General features: G+C 47.7%; 3 protein-coding genes and 1 pseudogene across 6 annotated transcripts in view; 3 read left to right on the forward strand and 1 right to left on the reverse strand.

The window, feature by feature from the left end:
* The first annotated feature begins 1,741 nt into the window (after nucleotides 1-1,741).
* On the forward strand, nucleotides 1,742-7,929 carry Mmp19 (matrix metallopeptidase 19). 2 transcript variants are annotated; one of them, XM_004647118.2, is made up of 9 exons: nucleotides 1,742-1,951; nucleotides 2,297-2,382; nucleotides 3,535-3,665; nucleotides 3,909-4,124; nucleotides 4,598-4,843; nucleotides 5,265-5,390; nucleotides 6,133-6,297; nucleotides 6,592-6,719; nucleotides 6,851-7,929. In XM_004647118.2, exons 1-9 carry the CDS (start codon nucleotides 1,856-1,858, stop codon nucleotides 7,223-7,225), a joined length of 1,569 nt encoding a protein of 522 aa, XP_004647175.1. In that variant the 5' UTR covers nucleotides 1,742-1,855; the 3' UTR covers nucleotides 7,226-7,929. The 2 variants fall into 2 exon arrangements, with proteins under 2 accessions (XP_004647175.1, XP_023563156.1); XM_023707388.1 differs by lacking the exon at nucleotides 3,909-4,124.
* Nucleotides 7,930-7,936: 7 nt separating this feature from the next.
* Nucleotides 7,937-12,295, reverse strand: LOC101583253 (transmembrane protein 198-like). 2 transcript variants are annotated; one of them, XM_004647119.2, is made up of 5 exons: nucleotides 12,128-12,295; nucleotides 10,910-11,166; nucleotides 9,766-10,347; nucleotides 9,198-9,355; nucleotides 7,938-9,077 (listed from the first exon to the last, which is right to left on the reverse strand). In XM_004647119.2, the coding sequence occupies exons 2-5, from the start codon at nucleotides 11,082-11,084 to the stop codon at nucleotides 8,952-8,954; spliced, it is 1,041 nt and encodes a 346-aa protein (XP_004647176.1). In that variant the 5' UTR covers nucleotides 11,085-11,166; nucleotides 12,128-12,295; the 3' UTR covers nucleotides 7,938-8,951. The 2 variants fall into 2 exon arrangements, with proteins under 2 accessions (XP_023563157.1, XP_004647176.1); XM_023707389.1 differs by lacking the exon at nucleotides 12,128-12,295 and having other exon boundaries at nucleotides 7,937-9,077; nucleotides 10,956-11,027.
* A 561-nt stretch (nucleotides 12,296-12,856) lies between these two features.
* The window catches only part of Dnajc14 (DnaJ heat shock protein family (Hsp40) member C14), a 23,919-nt gene continuing 15,427 nt past the window's right edge, over nucleotides 12,857-21,348 (forward strand). Inside the window, exons 1-2 of one of the 2 annotated variants that reach the window (XM_023707336.1) lie at nucleotides 12,857-13,118; nucleotides 14,091-15,556. In XM_023707336.1, the coding sequence (XP_023563104.1) occupies nucleotides 14,147-15,556 (1,410 nt within the window). In that variant the 5' untranslated portion in view covers nucleotides 12,857-13,118; nucleotides 14,091-14,146. The other variant, XM_023707335.1, reaches the window with a different exon arrangement.
* The window catches only part of LOC105741091, a 12,342-nt pseudogene continuing 6,466 nt past the window's right edge, over nucleotides 15,473-21,348 (forward strand).

Here is a 21,348-nt window from a genome sequence, read left to right on the forward strand (position 1 = left end):
CCTTGCGCTTGCCAGAGAAGCACTTATTCTACTGAGCCATCTCCCCCCCACCCTTTTTTAAGATAGGGTTTTGCTATGTAGTTCAGGCCAGCCTGGACTCACTATGTAATCCAGGCTGGGACTCACCATGTAACTCAGGCTGGCCTTGAACTCATGGCAATATTCTTCCCTCAGCCTCTACAGTGCTGGGATTACACCACCACATCCAGCAATAGTAAATTTTTTTTTTTTTTTCGGAACCAGGGGTGCACTCAGGCCCTTGCGCTTGCCAGGGAAGCTCTTATCCCACTAAGCCATCTCCCCGGCCCCAGTAGTAGATATTTGTAAATTTAAACTTCTTATTTTCCTTATGTAGCATTCAAGGTCCTCTCTAAACCCTGGTTTCTAGGGCCAGGGAGATGGCTCGGTGGAATAAGTGCTTCCCTGGCAAGCGCAAGGGCCTGAGTTCAATCCCCGGTTCCGTAAAAAAAAAAAAAAAAAAAAAAAGAATAAACCCTTGTTTCTAACCCACCCATCATCATTTGATAAAGACATATTTGGTACCCCTCTAAAGTATGGAGCCAATCCTGGGTAGGTATAGAGAAGTAGTCATGATCCTTCACTCTTACAGAACATACCAGGCTCTCAACTCTGCACCATCCTGGTCCTCAGTACCTTTTGCCCTATTGATTCTAAGGGACTCTTCAAAGCCCAACTCCAAGCCTGCCTTTTCAGCAAACCTTCCCACAGCTCCATGACCCTTAGGATGGTCACCTCCTGTCTGGCATCCTGGTTTCCCTCTTTCCTGGGGTGTCCCTCAACCCATCTGTAAGCTCTTTAAAGACAGGCTCTGGGCTCTTCTTTGTACCCTTCCCCCATATCCCAGGCTAAATAATGCTTGAAATAATGACTTTGTCTTAAAGCAGATATAAGTAGCCTACAAGACCATTTAAATTCCCAGCTCAGTTTTGGATGAAAAGAAACTAAGACCTAGGGATGGGGAGCTAGCTCAGCAGCATAAGTGCCTGCCTAGCAAACACAAGGTCCCAAATTTGAGCCCCAGTACCAAAAAGCAAAACAAAACTAAGACCTTGTTCTTGATTCTTTCACCTGAAGCCTAAGCTACCTCAGCTATCTCTTACCTCTTTGCTTTCATGTTGGGAATTGCTGAAGCTGGAAATTGGTTCCTGTGTGAGGGCAGGATGAGGCCTCCTTGCCTAAAGCAGTCAAGTTGCCTCTGTACTGAAAAAAAACATCCTGCCCTTTCAATGTCAGCTATTAGTCACTAGGCAACCTTGTGTCACATGATACTAACTTTGCAAAGATATTGTCTCTTATCTATCTTTTCCTCATTCCTGCCACCCTTTTTCCCCAGGGTACCCAAGAGACCAATGAGTGCTTACAGTTTTTTTAATTTTTTCCTATTCAAATCAGGCAGGGAGACTTGAAGGTTGATGCTGAAGTTTTGCTGGGCCAGGGTCCCTGAGACATAGGAATGTCCATAGGGCAGGAACTCTAGGGGACAGCCCTGTTGCTGTCCAGAGCCGCTGCTTCTCAGCCTGCCAGAAGGCTCACTCTTGGCTGAGCCAAGGTCTTCCTATCTCCAGAGAGGACCCTAAAAGGACAAGGGGGTGTGAGGGGCTCTTTTGGCTCCTGCTCCTTGGTGGGGTAGGGGTTAATAGTAGATTGCAACACATCTTTGAGCTGAGTCACTTCCCATTGCCATCCCCCTTCGCCTCAGTTGGAGTCTTATAAAGAAGTCCAGAGGCTGGGAAGTGAAAAGAAGTGGAGGCCTACAATCCCTGTTGTCTCAGGCTCCCAGAAATCCAAGGTCAGAGAGCACAGCCAGCCTCTGGAGCTCTTGTCAGCTGGAGCCATGAACTGGCAGCAGCTGTGTCTGGGCCTCCTATTTCTCCAGACAGGGACAGTCTCTTGTGGAGCTCTGGGACTTGAAGGAAAAGAGGCAGCTGTGGTGAGTCCCCCTAGGGTGTGTGTGTGTGTGTGTGTGTGTGTGTGTGTGTGTGTGTGTGTGTGTGACCAACCAGGGCAGTGACAGGGAAACCACTCCACAGCTCCAATGAAGCTTGCCTCCTGTCTGCAAACACTGCCTGTCTTTCCTTTCTTTCCACTACTCCCTAGTCCACCCTGCCACCTCCTGCTCTCCTTCTTCTTGCTCTACCTGAGCCCATTTTCTGAGCTGCTTCCCCTTTAGGCCTTCAACTCTGTCCCTGCCTCTCCTCATGGACCTCTTAGGTAAGCTAGAACCTCTGCCTAGAGGCCATGTGCCTGTTACCATGCTCCCTTCTCCCCATTGCAGGATTACCTGCTGCAGTTTGGGTACCTGCAGAAGCCTCTAGAAGGACCTGATAACTTGAGGCCAGAAGATATCACAGAGGCTCTGAGGTGAGAGGTCACAAGGTCAGAGCTGAAGTTGCAAGGTGTTCCCCCTTCTCATCCTTTCCTCTCCACAGCCCCACCTCTGCCTGCCCCAAATCCACACCAGGGATCTGTTGGATGGGTGCTTAGCAATGTTGGGGTGGTGGCACACAGGGTGGGATGGGGGTATGAGATGAGAAGCATAGTCATTGGATCTTCCAGGCCCTCCTTTGGAGGGTCTGTCCCACATTGTATCCCAAATACTAATATTTAGGTATAGCCCACATGAAGTATGATTTACATGTCAAATTATGAATTGGATTGTTGAAATGATGTTATCTTTTATGGACACTGCATCCAGCCAGCACTTTTTTCTATTTTGTGGTTTGCTTGCTTGCTTTTTTTTTTTTTTTTTCCCAGTACTGAGGATTGAACTCAGGACCTTGTGCTTGCCAGGCAGGTGCTTATGCTACTCAGCTAACTCCCTGGCCATCCTCTTACATTTTTGTAATGGGTTGCTTTTCTTTATGTTCTTAGAAATGTTTGGGTCCCTTGAAAAGCACATGAGTCCTATGACAGTCTATAGAGGATGAGATTTCCCCAGAGCAGGCTGGGCTGGAGGTATGTCCAGCCAGGAGGATGGAAGGAAAGGAGGAGAGGTCCTGGTGGAGAATTGGAGACAGGGGGAGAATTTCCAGAGGTGATCTGGCTACCTTTCTAGAGCACACAAAGGTTGGAAATTGTAGTAAGGGAGGAAGCCTACATTTGGGAGTAATTTTACTTGAAAAAAGATATTGAAAGCTGGGTATGAGGACCGGGAAGATGGCTCAGTGGAATAAGCACTTCCCTGGCAAGCACAAAGGCCTGAGTTCAATCCCTGGTTCCACCAAAAAAAAAAAAAAAAAAAAAAAGGCAAGTAAGCAAGCAAGCTGGGTATGGTGGTGACACTCTGGGATGCTGAGGGAGGAGGACTACAAATTCCAGCTTATCCTGGGCAATTTAATGAAACCATGTTTCAAAAACAGATTGGAATTGTAGCTTAAAGGGAAGGCACAGAGTTCAGTCCTGTGCCATTCTTGGTCACCACTGTGGGCAGTAGGAAGTCAAAGAGCTATCTCCAGTTCTTAGTCATTCCAGATTCACCTGTCCTGGTGGACCCATCCCTCCCCCTCTTTCCAGAGCTTTTCAGGAAGCATCTGAGCTGCCAGTCTCAGGTCAGGTGGATGATGCCACAAGGGCCCGCATGCGGCTGCCTCGTTGTGGCCTGGAGGACCCCTTCAACCAGAAGACCCTCAAATACCTATTGCTGGGTGAGGATGGGGCCTGGGAAGAGGAGGGCAAGCAGGTATTGTGGCTCTGGAGTGTGCTGGCATCAGGACAGTCTGGACCAGCTCGTGTTGAATGGGTGATCGCCTGGTGATTACCTGTTATCATCTGTCTAGATGGGTTGTGACTGCCCACACCCAGCGGAGCTTTCTGTGGTTAGAAGGATCTGTGTTTCCAACACAGAGAGTGATGTGTGTTTCAAATGTATGTTCTGGTCCATTAACCAGGACGATGGAGAAAAAAGCACCTGACCTTTCGCATCTTGAACCTGCCCTCCAGCCTCTCACCCCACCTAGCCCGAGCAGCACTGATCCGAGCCTTCAAGTACTGGAGCAGTGTGGCACCCCTGACTTTCCGGGAGGTGCGAGCTGGCTCGGCTGACATCCGCCTCTCCTTCCATGGCCGCCAAAGTCCATACTGCTCCAATATGTTTGATGGGCCTGGTAGGTAGCAGTTCTCAGCTTTCACCTTCCAGACTTCTGAGATTACCTCCATTTCTTTGAGTCAGTGACTTTGCAGCATTACTATTAAGGGTTCCCCTTATCCCCACCTGCACCCTATGCAACCTGACCCCATTCTAACATTCCCTAGGGAAGCAGTTGTTTGCTTGCCTGGAGGCTTACCTCCTCTTTGAACCTGACACCTCCTTCCCTGGCTTAAATCCCATCAAGGTACATGTGAGAGAGAGCTGGGCCACAGAGGAGAGAGTGGCTGGGAGAAGGGGAGAGTACAGGGAGTGTGATGGGCATCAGTGAGAGAGGCGGATGACAGCAAAGGAATCTGAAGGAAGCATCTCACAGACGGTGAATGTAGCTAGGGGCATGTAAAGAAATGGAGTACTCCAGTTTATGACAAGGCAGGATGTGCTCCAGGACTCTGGGCCCTGACCTTCCTGTACACCTTTGTCTTCATGCAGGGAGGGTGCTGGCCCATGCTGATATCCCTGAGCTGGGCAGTGTACACTTTGATGAAGATGAGCTCTGGACTGAGGGGACCTACCACGGGGTGAACCTGCGCATCATCGCCACCCATGAACTGGGTCATGCCCTGGGACTTGGCCACTCCCGATACACCCAAGCGCTCATGGCTCCTGTCTATGCTGGATACCGTCCCCACTTCAAGCTGCACCCAGATGATGTCTCAGGGATCCAGGCTCTCTACGGTCAGTCCCTTGAGAGTGTGAGGCTGGTCAGTCTGACCAGCATCTTTTTCTGCTTAAAGAGACAGGGCTCGCATCTGTGGAAGGAAATGGTGTGGTTTATTTTTCTTCCTCTGACCCAGTTGCACAGGCTGCTTCACTTTCATGAATGGTATCTGGTTGACTCTGCCATGTTTAATCTTCCTTCTAGGCCTTTCTCCCTTTATCTTCCCTTTGGGATGGAGACCTCAAATCCCAGGAAGCTTCCTTGCTTTTTGGTTGCTTCTCAACTAAAACTGTGTCTCTCGCTGATGTTAATATGAAATTGTCCACCACCAAGAAAAACTCCCTAAGAATGTCTACATTCTACAGTAGCATTGGGCAGAGCATACAGTAGACAGGGGCTATCACATCTCTTCCACAGAAGCATTATTTCATCTTGCAGGCAAGAAAATCCCAGAGACAAGGGATGAGGAAGAAGAGATGGAGGTGCCCACTGTACCTCCAGTGTCCAGAGAGCCCAGTCCTATGCCAAACCCCTGCAGTGGTGAACTGGATGCCATGATGCTGGGTGAGGTCTTTCCCCTCCAAACCGTAAACAGGCGTGGGGCCAGGCATTGACCCTAAGGCCTGGACCAATGGGAATGACATGAGGCCACAGCATGAGCACAGTGGAAGTCAGACCCCAGGGAAAGGTTGGTGTCTAAGAAAGAAGACATGTAATATAGATAGGGAAAGCCAGCTGTGCTGGCACACACACCTATAATCCCAGCACTCAGGAGGCTGAGGCAAGAGGATTGTTGTAAATTTGAGACTGGTTTGGTATACACAGTGAGCTCAAGGCCAGCCGGAACTGCATAGTGAGACCCTGTCTGAAATAAATAAATAAATAAATAAATAAATAAATAAATAAGATAGGGCGGGTACAGAACTGAATTTAAAGGGGGGTAAAGCAGCCATTTATCAAGGTTGTCACCCTACAAGGGTTACTAGAACACATATGGAAAAGCAGCAAAATGGAATTAGGTAGACTGCCCCTTAGGCTCTGACCTGACTGGAAGAACAACTTGGAAGCCACTTAGAACAAGCGGTCCCCAAGATGGAACAACTATCTATTAAGATAGCTAAGTGCTCTGAAAAACAAGGGAGAAGTTGAACACTAGGTTCCTCTCCCCACCTTTAATTTTCTTCTCTAATTAAAGTTGGACGAAGTTTTGAAGAATCGGCCTGTAGGAGGGAAGACAAGCGATTAGTCTACCCGAAATACTTGGAGGTCTTTGTCTGTTTGACTTGTTGATACCCTTTGCTCTCAGGGCCCCGCGGGAAGACTTATGCTTTCAAGGGAGACTATGTGTGGACTGTGACAGATTCAGGGCTGGGCCCCTTGTTCCTAGTATCTGACCTTTGGGAGGGGCTCCCGGGAAAACTGGATGCTGCTGTCTACTCTCCTCGAACACAGTGGATTTACTTCTTTAAGGGTAAGAGGGCTGGCTACAATGTCTTATCTGAGGAGGGCCAATACATAAAAAACCCACAAAAGAGTCAAGAAGTTTCTAAAAGGGTGAAATTGCAAGGTGTGGTAGAGCATGCCTGTAATCCCAGCACTTGGAGGGAGGCTAAGATAGGAGGATCATTGCAAATTCAAGGCCAACCTGGGCCACATTTTGAGACCCCCATCTCAAAAACCAAAACAAATGAAAGGGTGGAATCGAGGGACTACAAGCTACTACCTGAAGATAGAAGTGACTTGTTCTTTCCTTTTACACTCTTAGGAGACAAGGTGTGGCGCTATATTAATTTTAAGATGTCTCCCGGTTTCCCCAAGAGACTGAGTAAGGTAGAGCCCAACTTGGATGCAGCTCTTTATTGGCCTGTCAACCAGAAGGTGTTCCTCTTTAAGGTACAGAGTTCAAAAGGAGTGACAGCCCTTCTTAAGAGGGGCAGGCTGGCTCAGAGCTTTGCAGTTGTGATGGGCTGGGTCTTTAAATTTTGTCTTCATTGTGAGCTTCTCCATGTCTACCCTATACCTAGGGCTCTGGGTACTGGCAGTGGGATGAGCTGGCACCAACTGACTTCAGTCGCTACCCTAAACCAATCAAAAAGTTGTTTACTGGAGTGCCAAACCAGCCCTCGGCTGCCATGAGCTGGACGGATGGCCGAGTCTATTTCTTCAAGGGCAAGAAGTACTGGCGCCTCAACCAGCAGCTTCGCGTGGAGAAAGGCTATCCAAAAAACACCAGCCACAACTGGGCACACTGTCATCCGCACACCCCAAGCACTACTCCATCAGCTGGGGACACCACTCCCTCAGCCATCTCGAACACTGATACGGTTTTGGACAATACCTCCTCAGCCTCAGACTCCATGCTTTCATTACCTGTTAATGTCACCTTCCCAGAGGCCTAAGACGGAATCAGATGTCTGTTTATTAGAACTACAACAGGGTCATGAACTAGATCTCCAGCCTCTAAAAGTTTCAACTCTAGCCACTTCTCTCCTGAGAGATGCTTCCTCTACTCTGGTTCAACCCCCATTCCACCCAGTTGCTCCTCGTTTTAGGGAGTCTTAGATATCGCTTCCAACTGTGTCATCTCATCTCTCTGAAAGACAGTGGTGGAGGGATGTGTCAATTAGGCCTTTAGTTGACAGGATGTGGCAGCTGGGGAAACTGGATACCGGGATTCTGTCCATCTCAGGTAAAGTACAAGAAAATAGTATGGCCAGTAAAATGAGCAAGGGCTTTGGAATCCTTGAGAATCACACTTGCCTGTTTGTGACTTGGGCATGCCAATTTAACCTCATTGCCCTCTGGATTGTCTGTCAGCAAAGTTAATGCCAATCCTGCACGGTTGTTGCATGAAATGAAATACTGTGTACATGTAAAGAGTCTGGCAAGTTTGCAGTTCATAAAGGCTAATTCTGTGTTTCTAAGAAAGGGCTCAACAGCTCTTCCTCTACCTGCCTGAGTGTGCAGCTCCTAAAGCACTCTGTCTGAGAAGGGTACACCTATCAGATCTTTTTTAGAAGACAGAAGACTTAGTAATATGTCCGCCTCTTTGAGGATATACAGGGAGCGGGAAGAATTGCAACAGCAAAGGCAGATTTCCCTGGTTCAGTTTTCAATGCCATTTTATTCACATGGTCCTGTGTTCTTCCTCCCTCCATCATAGTCCTGCTGCCCAGGAGATACATTTTCCTCCATGCTGCCTGAGAAATCAGGGGACAGCAGAATTGAGGCGGTAGTTAGTATATGTGCTGCCGAAGACAGCACATTGAGGGAGTAGTTAGAAAGGGTTAGTGGTTGAAACAAAATTCTGGTTAAGGAGGGAGTTAGTATCACCCACAGTGACAGGTGGAGAAGGCACTTTTCTCCCATGTAGCCCTGAAGACCAGACTGCTTTGGGCAAAAAGGGCAAGGCTCTGGCATATGGCCAATCCTATCTTCTTGGAACAAGGAGCCAACTTTTGGAAAGGTAAGTGTTGAGGGAGGCACTGGGACTTCTCCAGGTTGAGGTGAAAAGGGGAGGCACCATGGAGGATAATGCTCCCCACTGAGGTAGGAAAAGGGGACACAAGCCTGTGTGGGTCCAAGGGGAAAGGCCAATCAGAATTCTAACTACCTCTTTTGTGCTACTCTCATCAAAAGCTATCACATATCTTAGGAGGCTCCCTGATTTTCCATAGGTCCTACAAAAACAAAGCCCCTTATTTCACCACTGCAAGGCACACTGAGATGGATATTTACTTGGGTAAGAGTCCTCCTTGTTTTGGAGAGAATTAGGGAGTGAGTTTCTCTAGGACCGTGATTTTTTTTGTTTCCTTTTGGTGGTACCAGGGATTGAACTCAGGACCTTGTGCTTGCCAGGCAGGCACTTATTCCACTGAGCTATCTCCCCGGCCCTAGTTTCTCTAGGGAGCAGGCATCTTTATCACTGGACAGAGATGGGTAGTCATATTTCTGTTTCTCTCCCCTCCCCACAAGATTCTTCTCTTCCTGTCCCTGAAGCATATCTACAAGGCTGGCCTGGAGAACAGGTCCTGTCCCCAAATCTAAGAGGTGGAGAAGTCTGTGCTTGAGTGCTGTGGGCCCTCATTAGGGTTGGGTGTCAGTGGATGAGGCTCAGATCTGAGTTCAGCCAGAGGGTGTGGTGAGGGGTACAGTGGAACCACAGTCAGAATCTAGGTCCACGATGGTGTTGGGAGCTGTGGCCAGGGTGCTTGGTCCCAGCTGGCGGTCCCGAAGACTCTGGAGATAACTCTGAAGGAATATAGGGCAAAAGGGCAGAAGGGGGGCCCTGGGTCAGAGCCCACTCTCAACCCGACCATCCCCATTTCCCCTCTGCCACATCCCCACAGGGTGCCCCAACCCCCCACTCACTGGAGCCAGACTGTCAGCAGGGCTCCGGGCGCTTGGGGGGAGCTGGCGCCGATAGCTGCCCTCACACAGTCCCACCCCAGAGGGGGTCCGGTGCCACTTGGCCTCTTGTGAATGGATCCGAAGAAGTTGGAGATGCCTTTGCTGGTGGCTCAAAACCACTGATTTGGAAGGGGCAATTGAGATTTAAGGAGGCCTCTCGAGGCCCTGAATTCTACTCCTAAACACACTCATCCTCTATAGAAACTGATTTGAACTCACTGTTATGTTCTCTCAAGCCTCAAATCACCCTCAGTTATTAGAATTCTACTTTTGTCTTTTAGGAGCTTCCTTTCTTTCCATAAGTGCCCCAAATAACTTACCCCGCCTCCCCTGAAAATTTCTCTTCTCATCCTCACCCAGACACCATTGGCTACTCCAATTCTTTCTTTAATGCTCTGTCCTATCTAGCACAGACATCCTCCCCCATTCTTGTCCCTAATGTCTAATTTCTCCCCTTTCCCTCAAGTCTGGGAAGCAGGGACACAAGTAGGCATAAGTTGGCTGTTTCTACACCGAAGCGCTAACTCACCATTGGCGTGGCCTCTGTGTTCCTCAGACATGAGCTTCCACTGGGCCAGGGCCCCAAGAGCCCCCAAGGCTGGCCAGGTCCCCAGTAAGACCCAGCTATACCAGCAGAGAGGAGGCAAAGCTGTAAGTGCCTGCAAGCGTTGGCCCAGCCGACTGCCCAGCGCCAGTCCCTCCAGGAAGTAGTCAGCGCAGGCCACTAGCACTGCAGCACCCAGCAGGGCTGTGCCCAGAATTGTGAAATGACGAGGCCACCGAAGTGTCAGCAGGGCTCCCAGGAGTGCCAGACCCACCAGCCCTCCAGCTGGTACCCAGGCTGAAGGTGGCTGGTAGATGGGCTCCGTGGCCAGCAGGGCCCCAGCACCCAGGGTCAGACCTAGCAGGAGACCAGTCAGGAAGAGCCCAACGCTGCGAACCAGCATGGTGACCAAACCGCAGAGGAGTCCGATGCCCAGTGCAATGCCTGCGCTCACCTCCAGGCTCAGCTGTGTCTCCAGCACCCGCTCCTTGTGGCACAGCAGGAAGATCACCAGAGCTCCTGATAGCAGGCCGGAGAGAAACATCACTGCTTTGAAGCAGCGGTAGCCTGGGAAGGGAGGCAAGTGGCACTGAGAGGCAGAAAGGGGGGGTGGTTATTCAGGGATCATTTGGGAGAACTGAGAAAGGAAAGGTAACCAGAGGAGCAGAAGACAAGCAACAAGTCAAGGGAACCTCAGGGCAAAGGGAGGAAAGGGATTAGTTTAGGGTTGGAGGAGGGGTATTTAGGAACTGTGAGGGTTTGGGAGGGAAAATTAGAAGGCAAGAAGGATGCATTGAGAGAGAGTACAGGAAGGTCTAGTCCTTCTGGAGATGAGCCATAGGAAGAAATCACCACAGGCTGATTCTGGTTTCCAGGGAAAGGTGAAGAAGTGTGAAGAATGGAGGATGATTGGGAATGCAGTTTTGAGGTAGGAAGGCATAGGATGGCAAATGATGGACGACAGAGATCAGAGCTAGAGGCATGGGTAAGGGGGTGGGCAAGAAGTTGGCAAGGGCAGAATGGGCCATCCTGAAGGTAGGCATCCCTTGACAGAAGTGGGAACAAAGGCATTTGGTATCATCTTTGAGTCTTGGGCAGCTGCCCCCCAGGACCTTGGCCCTGCCCTCACCAAAGCAGCAGTAGATGATTCCAAAGCAGCAGCAAAGGGCACACACCAGGGCAGGTGCTAGTTCAGGGTTATCCTGGGGTTCCAAGATACATCTTGGGTCTGGAGGCTCTGGCAGTTGCTGATTAAAGTGCCTAGGATCAGCTGTCACGGTCAGGGGTAGCAAGGCTTTTTCCATAGTCTGAGAGGTGTTCACAGAGTGGGAGGTCAGTGCGAACTCCTCTCATCTATTCATGAATGTCTTGAGAGCGTTGGGAAACCTGCAAGAGGACAAGGGAGAGAACTCACATGTTCATGAATCTTTAGGATTCTACCTCTGTTTTCTTTTAAAGAATGGCAAATTTTAGGCAGGAAAATGGCCCTGTTGGGGTAACTAAAGAAATCTACAGGCTTTTGTTGAGGGGAGTGCGATGTCTCATTATCACCCTCTAAAATGAGGACATTAAGGAAAATTTAAATGAACTTTCATGAGGGAATGAGTCTGCTTTTCAGGATGAAGGTAGGAGTAGGAAGCCCTGGGTCTGTGGGGAGAAGCGGACATGGGGACTGAGGGGCTAAATCCCCAGCAGCCTCTCTAAAGAAAGGCTGCTTCATTTGCAGCTAAGACTCAATACTCCTTCACTGGATTGGCAAGGGCAAGGTTAATAAAAAGGGGAGGAGGAGGAAGAGGAGACAATGAGTCATCCTGGGGTCTCAGGATGTGTGCTGTAACTCCAGGGAAGAAAGAGAGGAGAAGAACAAGGCACCAAAAGAGTTTGGGACAAGTAATTATTTAGGAAATCACTTTGTCAAGAGTTTTAAAGCCTTGACTTTGAGCTGAGATGGAGTTGTTGGGGGAAGGGGTTTGCCTCCAAAGTCCAAATCCCATAGCCCCACATGGAATAAGAGGCACCTCACTCACAAATGTCACACATCCTGGTATCCACTTGCTCCTCCCCTCAGAACATTGATGGACCTTTTCCTACCCCAGGGGTCTGAGTGCTGCCAATGGGATCTGAGTTCAGATCCTGAAAGGAGATCACCAAGGAAGGGCTGATAAATGGAGTATTGTGGGAGTGGGGTGGGATAGATGCAGGCACTTTCCTTCAGCTGTCTTTCAGATACCAAGATTCTAACAGACTAAGGAGTAGCTTGGGAAATTGCTGGGGCTCTTAACAGATCTGGAAGTCTGTCTGGGACCTTAAACAAGAGAAGGTTGGGGAAAGGATATTAACTACTCACCACCTAGCCAGGGCTGAGGAGGGGGGTGGAAGTGCTTCCCTAGACCCCCAGCTGCATCCCAGCTCAGAGGTCCTAGGTGCCGGGACGGGTGTCGGGAGTGGGCACCCCCAGGGTCACTCTGTTCTTTGCTCCCTAAACTCTTGGAAGTCGTAGCCCAAACCCCGAGAGCTAAAAGCAACTAGCCTGGGGGGCGGAGAAAGGGGACAGGGTGTGTGTTGGGGGGGTGACATCACGGAGCGGGCCCCTCCAAACCGGTCCTCTGTGTGTGGGGGGACATAGTTGCTTACTGGTCTACTCCAGAACTAGACTCTCAACCATAGCAGGGAAGGGGAGTTGGGGACATAGCAAGAGATTTGGGGAAACATCCCTGAATACTTAGGCGGAAACTCCACAACTTGAAACTCTCAAAGTTCCAACTGGGGTCCCAGTTCCCCCCTAGCTCCAGCTTGGTTTCTTCCACTTCCCAGAGAATTGGAGTATTGTCTTCTAGAGAACTGGGTGGTCGGCATCGGGGACCTGGGGAAAGGGAGTTTTACTGGTCTGGGAGAGCTGGCGAGGGGGTTATGGGTGGAAAATCTTGCAGACCAAGACGGGGTCTGGATGGAAAAGGGGCAATGACAGAACTGTGTGACTAGGAAATGTGTAGAGAGGGAACCCAGGGTCTGCGTGGGGGCGGGGGCGCGTGTCGACGTCGGCGGAAAGGCTTGGTATGCAAATGAGATGCAAAGCAGCATACTGAGGACTGCCGCGTTCTGTCGCGCTCGGCTCTGATTCTACGCCCAGCGGAGCTACGCTCCCAGCCCTCTGGCATCGTTCCGTGACCGGGCTTGGGAACGAGGGGGCGGATCCGGGGCGTGGGAGCTGCAGTTATAAGGGGAAGCTCGCCAGCTGGGTCAGTCGCGGTGGAGGCCGAAGGCTGCTAGGAGGGGTAGCGCTGCAGAGCCAGGGCGAGGAGTTAGCCCGGGGCATCCTCTCTTCTGCGGATACAAAGGTCCTCTGTCCTTGCTACAACCAGTAGGGAAGGGATCAGGGCGGTGGTTGCTCTGCGACTCCTAGTCTTGCCTGCACAAGGGAAGACTGTGTGGTTCGGTGGTTGTCCTTCATCTCCCATTATCTGCAAAGCCCGGGTGTAGAGCTGGAGCAACTCTTGCGAATCGGCCCCCAGCCCACAGGCACTGCGGCAGAACGGCCTGGCTTCGCTCTCAGCCGCACCGTCTGCGCGCACAGCCACCCCGCCCGCCGAGGCCAGCATCAGAGGGCCCTTTAAGGGGTGGAGCCGATGCTCTCGAGGTCCGCCTCCTCTGATTTGATTGAGCGCTGAGTGGACTGGCTTGCTCCTCGGCCAACTGCTTTTTCTTTTCCTTCCCGTCTCTTCCCCGGTGACCCCGGAAGTGGAAGTCGGTGCAGGTTGGCGGCCGCGGCGGGGACGGAAGGCGGAAGCGGAGGGGTTGCAGGAGGCGGAGCCGGGGGAGCTGCGCTCTTAGCTCCCCCTGGCCCCAAGGCCCACTGCTCAAGGGGGAGGAGTTACTGCCGCTCGCCAGTTCGTTATTTTCGCCCCTTCTCCCTACCCCTTGGGCTCTATAGGGGGACCCTGAACTCCGTCTCCAGCTTTTCCTTTAGGGGCACACGGTCCCCACCCTTTCCTGACAGTCTGCGGTTACCCGCCTTTTGGCTGTCTACCTTTTTCCTAGGAGTGACCCTTGGACCACACCCTTTGCAGTACTTCTTTCCCCCATTGAAGATTATGGCTTCCTGGAAGAAGAAAAACTAAGATTTGGAAGAGGAGAAAAGTTCCAAAAAAGGTTTTGGTTTCTCTGATTCTGGCTTATTGTTACGGTTAATGAATGCCCGAGGGGATTTGGGATGAGGAGGGAGAAGAGTACATTAAATATATCCCCAATGTAAGATTAACTCCCCTTTGGCCTTACCGTTCACTATTCTCACTTTAATACCTTTGTTCCAGGCATCAGAACTTACCGTGATGGCTGTGACCTAAAACCCTCAGGAAGCCCTGGGGTCATGGCCCAGAAGCACCCGGGAGAAAGAGGGTTGTGTGGAGTGGACCACAGTGGTGATGCCTCCCTCAGGACTTTAGGACCCTCCACGGATCCTGAAATACTTGCATTCTCAGGACTCAGGGACTCAGCAGAGACTGCTCCTAATGGTACCCGTTGCCTCACGGAACACTCTGGTCCGAAGTACACACAGCTCCCAAATCCGGCTCATTGGTCAGATCCAAATCATGGCCCCCCAAGGGGTCCAGGACCACCTAGGGAAGGAGAGGACCCGGATCAAAGTGAGGCATCTTCAGAAGAAGAATCAGGAATGGACCAGGAACTCTCGAAAACTGCAGCTGGGTACCATGAGGATGGGAACCCTTCTTTTCTTTCCAGTCCATCTGCTTGTAACTGCCAGGGAACACCTGGAATTCCACAAGGGCCTTACTCTGAGGGAGGAGATGGTTCTTCTAGCAGCTTTTGCCACCATTGTACCTCTCCAGCCTTTGGGGAAGATGAAGAATTGGAAAAGGAATATGACAATGAGGAACCTCTTAAATTTCCAGGTGAATTTTCACGGGTGTCCAGCGGAAAGAAACTTCCATCCCGGAGACAGCGGCACCGCTTTCTGACCAAGGATGATGGTCGGGAGAGTGGACGTAAAGATCCCAGGTCCCCTGGTCGACATCGGCTGGGCCGGAAACGAAGTCAGAGAGATAAGCGCAAAGGCCTGGGATTATGGGGAGCAGAAGAACTATGTCAGCTTGGACAGGCAGGCTTCTGGTGGTTGATTGAACTGCTGGTGTTGGTGGGAGAGTATGTGGAAACTTGTGGCCATCTCATCTATGCATGTAGGCAGCTGAAAGGCGGGGATCTGGACCTTTTTCGAGTTTGGGTGGGAGCCTGGATTGGGCAGCTAGGCAGCTGGACACAGGTGGTGTGTCAGTTTCTAAACCAGGGATTTTACTATGGGGCAGGGCTGTTCACCCGTTTTCTTAGGCTAATGGGTGCTTTGCTGCTCCTGGGTCTAGCCCTCTTTTTGGGCTGTCTCCAGTTGGGCTGGCAGTTTCTGGTGGGCCTGGGTGATCGGTTGGGCTGGAGGGATAAGGCCACCTGGCTGTTTTCTTGGATGGATTCACCTACCTTGCAGCGTTGCTTGACTCTGGTGAGAGATAGTAGGCCCTGGCAGCAGCTGGTAAGAATAATTCAGCAGGGTTGGCTGGAGTTGCCTTCATTCAAGCAAAGGACTAGTAGCCAGGGGGACGCACCAGTGGCTAGTGGGCGATATTGCCGGCCTGAAGAGGAAGTGGCTCGACTCTTGACCATGGCTGGGGTTCCTGAGGATGAGCTAAACCCTTTTCATGTGCTGGGGGTTGAAGCCACAGCATCAGATACTGAACTAAAGAAAGCCTATAGGCAGCTGGCAGTGATGGTGAGTATATTTTTCAGTTTCCTTTTTTTTTTTTTTTTTCCAGGACTGAGGATTGAACTCAGGCCCTTATGCTTGCCAGGGAAGTACTTATTCCACTGAGCCATCTCCCTGGCCCTATCAGTTTCCTATTTTTTATATTTATTTATTTTTATTTATTACATTTATTTATTGTGTGTGTGGCCAGCTCAGCCCACCAGGGGGCGGGTCTGGCTGGCATGTGGTGCTGGGGATCGAACCGCGGTCCCTGTGCTTTGCCAAGCTTGTTTCAAGTAGGTGCTTTAGACCACTGAGCCATCTCTCCAGCCCTCAGTTTCCTATTTTTATTTGTTCTCTTATTTTCTACTTCAGTTTTAGGGAGAGTGGCATAAAGGGAAAGTAGAACAGAAAAGCCAGCTGGAAGCTGAAGGGTAACATTTGTAGAAAGCAGTGATAAAAGACTTTTTCTGTCTGCTGTAGAATCTGACTCTTCTGTTTTTTGTTTTTAAGTCTCATCACTAAATTTTATTATGATAAATGTTTTTTATGATAAATATTTTTTAAAAGAGAATACAAAATGGTAAAAGAAAAAAACTCTTAGAAATGAAACAGAATTTTACTAAACAAAATAATAGGAATTTGACAATGGTTGTTGTATTATATAATATTATCTTCAAATTGGTTTAGACTACCAGTTATAAACATGTGAAATTGGAAAGAAAAAGAAAAAATTTAAGCATTAACTGCTTTCAATAGACCAGCAGAAATCAGTACAGTTATCCAAGCTATCCTGTATATACACATAAATTTATCTTTATCTTTTTTTTTTTTTTTTGTCCTTTTTATCCCAGTTTTTCTTTCCCATTGAACAGATTTTTTTCCCTTTCACAGTATATCTTGTACCTTTCAGATTTACTGGATCTGACTTTCTTACCCTCCATCTTGAATCTTTTGTCATGAGATTTAAATTTTTAAAAAGTTTGTTTTGCAGGCACCATTGTTCTTACTCTAGAAGAGTTAGACACAGTCCCCTTAACTTTGTGTTGGGGAAGAGGCTTATTCAGAGGGTATTTCAGTTGGGATGGGATTTTAACTTTTTTTTTTTTTTTTTTTGGTGGTACCAGGGATCAAACTCAGGACCTTGCACTTGCCAGGCAGGCTCTTAGGCCATTGAGCTATATCCCTGGCCCCAGGGATGGGATTTTATTTTTTTTTGTGGTACAGGGGATTGAACTCAGGACCTTGCGCTTGCCAGTCAAGCGCTTGTTCTACGGAGCTATGTCCCCAGCCCCATAGGATGGGATTTTAAACATGGGGAAACTTGGCTATCTCTCCTAGTGAGAAGTATGGACCTAATGTGAGAGGGCTCAGGGAGTGCATGTGAATGATTATACCAGGATCAGGTAGAAGAAAACAGTCTAGATGAGGCCAGCAGACCAGAATAGAAGAGGGAACAAAAAAGGAACATAAATCACAGGATTTATTTATGCTTGTGTATGTCATGCATGAAAATATGATTGTGCTGGGTATGGTGCACTGGAGGCTGAGGCAGGAGGATTGCTATAAGTTTGAGGCCAGTTCTGGACTACATAGTGAGAGCTTGTCTTGAGAGAGAGAAAAAAATAGTTCCTTTGATTGATAAGGGCATGTGCATGTGGGAATCATAATGTACCATAGGCTTTAAGGAAATACCTGGAGTTTAATGCAAAGATTCAAATTAATATTAGAGGTAGATATTAAGATGCTATTTTTAGATATGTAATCATTATTGTTATTTCTATATAAGTAAAACTATATTGTGAATATAATGTGGATAGCTTGCATTGGATGCCTACTTTTACTGAGTGTATAGAGCTGAATTGATAACATCACCATATACAGTTTACTTCCATGGCTTATGACAGTGAAGAGAAATGAGCAACCAAGTTTTCCAGTTAAAGGTACAATAAACTACAAGACCTGTTGTGGCAGATGACATCAAGGGTAAGCATCCATAAGACTGAAGATCTAGGAACGAAGCTTTACTGTGAGCCAGTGATCAATGACCTGCACCTCAGGACTCACAAAGTGTCAGTCCTGGCTTGAATGTTGCTTTCAGGTTATACACTTTTCAGGTATCGATAGCAACTGCATTTCCACATTCATAGGAATTTTACACAGTTGCCACAAAATTATCACAAGGTTTAATTTCTCTGATGCTGTTGACCATCTGCCTATCATAGGACACAGTGGGTTAACATTTACCCTACTTCCCAAGCTGTTCTGTTCCCTATTTATAGCCTTCTTTTTTCTTAGTGGGTTTTATGGTTAACTACATGGGAGGGTGTGAGTGAGTGAGTTCATCTACAGTTTGAGTGAACTTAAGAGACTTTTGTTAAAATTCAGTCACAGAAAGAAAATGGAGGGGCCAGGGAGATGGCTCAGTGGAATAAGCACTTCCCTGGCAAGCGCAAGGGCCTGAGTTCAATCCCTGGTTCTACCCAAAAAAAAAAAAAGAAAAGAAAATGGAGTGCCTCTTGCCACATCATTCTCCACTCAAGGGCACATTTTCTTTTCTTTTTTTTTTTTTCTAATTGATTTGGTTGTTACAGGGTCTCACTACGCAGCTCATACTCATAGTGGTCCTCCTGTTTTCGGTCTCCCCAGTGCTGGCTTACAGGCATGCGCCACTATGCCTGGACTCTGGCTGGTTCAGTCTTCCCTGGCAACGAGACTGGTGTGGCATGTGGTGCCAGGGATTGAACCGTAGTCCCTGTGCTTGCCTAAGCAGGCACTTTCACTCTCTGAGCTATATTTCGCCAGCCCCACATTTTCCTTTTTTAGCACATGTGTAGTCCTCCATATGGAGGTGGTCTTTCTGTTTTATACTAGGTATCCTGTTTTAAAACCATCTGTAATTTGTCCGTTGTGGCCTATAGTCTTTTTTTAGCCATTGAATTAGACATGGCCCAAACGTTAAAAGGACAGTACTTTTTAGGAAAGGCCCAGCTAAACTAGTAATGAGGGAGGTTAACCAGGGGTTCCAGTTAAACAATTGTTTATATCAGCCTTGTCTTGTTCTCTGAAGCACTGTGGCTTTACCCACCATTACAGGCTATCTATCTCCAGACAAGGGGCCTAAGCCTTGGTCATTCTTAAGAACATGAGAAACCAATTTGTTAATATAAATCTTGCTTATAGCCACTTTGGAGTGATCTCTGTCAATTCACCCTTTTTTATTTTTGTAATAGCAGCAGTTGAAGAATGACTAGCATTGTCTGGTTTGGTGTCACCTGTAGCCGACTAAAAACAGAAGTAAAAGCAAGCATGTTAATATAATCAATCCACTGTAGAATCCAAAGTGGGTTGGAGGCAGCAGACCTGACAGGTTTGAAGATCTCTATGGCTGCCTGTTGCAGATGTATCCATAATGGTTTTTATGATCTGTCAATATACAAACATACCCTTGTCCCAAGTTATTAACTGTACTGGGCCATCCCATTTTATGTATTTATTTGGATGTTCTTGTTTTGCTAGTGAGCTCTATCTAATTGTAATATTTTTTCCCTGAAGAGCTTTCCATACCTGTGGTTAGCAAAGACTGGACATAGTTTTATATATATTGTGACTATACTTTTCTGCTAGATGTTTAAGACCAAGTTAAAGTGAGATCTACATTAATTAAAATTAACTCTTTATTAAAGCACCTGCAAGCAGACGCAGGGGCCGGGGGTTTAATCCCCGGTCCCGCCGTGCCTGCCCATTGCTGAGATAGCAATTGAGACTGAGCGTGGTGGCACGTGCCTATAATTCCAGCTCTTGGGAGGCTGTAAACAGGCGGATCACTACAGGTCCAATCTAGTAGTGAGACCCTGAACACCCTGTAGACTCCTCCCTAAAATACAAAAAAAAAAAAAAGCCCACCTCGCCATCCATCAAGGTCAGTTAAATCTTAGGAATTACCTTAGAACCAAGTACAGTGCCTTTTAGTACTTCTGGTAGTGTCCACCATCAGGATGAGTCACGGCCACTGCTTGACCAAGTTGCTTTCTGTGAAAGCTTGGGAAACTTTCTCCTGGTGACACTCCTTGGGCACACTATACAACATCAAGTCACTTTCCTCTGTGACCTCACAGTGTCCTTGATGAGAAGATCAGGGACCCAACTGAGTTATAGGATGTTGTAGCAAAGGCTCTCTTATATCCTGGGTCCTCACTGACTTTGGGGTGGGGTCTAGGGCCAAAATATTAGCTACTCTCTTAATCCATCTATTTTTATAATCTTTGGTCTCTGAACCTCGGTTGTTGAACATCCAGAAGAGGTTAATGACATCACATTATAGTGGGAGTGATGAACTTACTAAAATTTTATCTGAGTGTTATGTACCTTGAAATCTAAAGTATATACAGAGAACTATTACTTTTTAATACCTTTAGGATGTTAATTTACAACAGTTATATAGTTTTACAGAGGAAATTTGAAAGCAAAGACCATATGCAGTATTGTAGCCTAACAGTTGTGATGACTTTTTAAAAAAATTTTCACAAAGCTTTATTCCAGAGGGGCTCAGTCCTTCTTGGCAGCTGCTTTCCTCATGGTGGCCAGCACATTGCTCAGCTCCTCATGCTTCCTCTTGGCGAGGATGTGTGTCCCTACTCTTTTCTTGATGAACTTGAAGGCATGTTTGTCCTTGGAGACCTTGGGTAGCCCCATGGCGCAGCGCTGCTCATAAGGGGCAAAGCCACACACTTCCTTGATCATATCCTGCATGAACTTGGTGTGTCTGGTGAAGCATCTGTGACGGGCGGCTGTGCCTCTGTTTGCTTACATTCTTAGTCGCCCTTGTGGCCCTTGTTGAGGCCCATAGCCATGGGATAATGTAGGGCCATTATAGAAATACAGATATGAGACAAACGCCTAATGTCCCGAGAGAGTAGGGAGCAATACACAGAGCCCAAGGAAAACTGTTGTCTGTCACTTGTAATTTCTAGCAAGCTGGGATTCAAGGCTGCAGATAACAGCTTTTGCTGGTGCCCTGTTCTTTGATCCCTTGCTTGGGATGTTATCAGCTAGCATTTGTGTAAACCTAGTGTTAGGCAAGTGGTGGAAATTGATAGAGAAAGTAGTTTGTGTTCGCCAAAGTAATTATGCACATTCCTTAGCCTGGCTTTAGCCCTCAGTAAATGTGAGCTGCTTCTGTGGTCCTGGGCTCACAGAGAAACTAATCTCATGAGACCTCTGAAGCTATATCTATCAGGTCTTGTCATTTCTATGGTACCGACTCATAACATACAACAGGCCCTGGCTACTGTTATATAGTATAATTGAATAGCCTTTTAGTCATTCCTACCTAGCACATAAGAAACTTTTACCTAATCTGTTGTCCTTTAATAGGGCATCACTGAAGAGATTTATATCACTGTCTAGGCTATTTAATGTCTCAGCATCTCTAAATGTAATGGCATATCACATACGGTTTTATTTAAAAAAGTAATCATTTGACTGATGATCTCATGTTGGTTTGACATGAACCTCTTATTGCAAATATTTGCAGTACCAGAGAAAGCCACATGTTTAACTCTAAAAGAATATATCTATTACAATAAATAATCCTAGTTTTACGTTTTAGAATACTATACATTTGGAAGGCATCAATACATTTAATACATGAGATGAGCAATAATGAACTGTCATTATTTTGTTTCTTGATTTAGTTTTGTCCCCAAGAGCATCTTTTAATTAGAAAACCTTACTGTCTTTGTTTTGTTTTATTTTATTTTGGTCTTATTTTTGAAAACATAATTTCTTGACAATAACCAATGTAAACATATCACATA

Source organism: Octodon degus, unplaced genomic scaffold (genome assembly GCF_000260255.1).
Source record: "Octodon degus isolate 3935 unplaced genomic scaffold, OctDeg1.0 scaffold00287, whole genome shotgun sequence".
In the NCBI taxonomy this organism is placed as follows: Eukaryota; Metazoa; Chordata; class Mammalia; order Rodentia; family Octodontidae; genus Octodon; species Octodon degus.

What these genes read in the sequence shown, in the direction of transcription:
- Mmp19 (XM_004647118.2), top strand. Translation starts at nt 1,856, where the DNA reads ATGAACTGGCAGCAGCTGTGTCTGGGCCTCCTATTTCTCCAGACAGGG. An exon ending in CCTCAAATACCTATTGCTGG is followed by an intron (nt 3,666 to 3,908) that starts GTGAGGATGGGG and finishes TCCATTAACCAG; the next exon opens with GACGATGGAGAAAAAAGCAC. An exon ending in AGAAGGTGTTCCTCTTTAAG is followed by an intron (nt 6,720 to 6,850) that starts GTACAGAGTTCA and finishes CCCTATACCTAG; the next exon opens with GGCTCTGGGTACTGGCAGTG.
- LOC101583253 (XM_004647119.2), bottom strand. Translation starts at nt 11,084, where the DNA reads ATGGAAAAAGCCTTGCTACCCCTGACCGTGACAGCTGATCCTAGGCAC. An exon ending in ACACAGAGGCCACGCCAATG is followed by an intron (nt 9,356 to 9,765) that starts GTGAGTTAGCGC and finishes CTTCCAAATCAG; the next exon opens with TGGTTTTGAGCCACCAGCAA. An exon ending in CTGCTGACAGTCTGGCTCCA is followed by an intron (nt 9,078 to 9,197) that starts GTGAGTGGGGGG and finishes ATATTCCTTCAG; the next exon opens with AGTTATCTCCAGAGTCTTCG.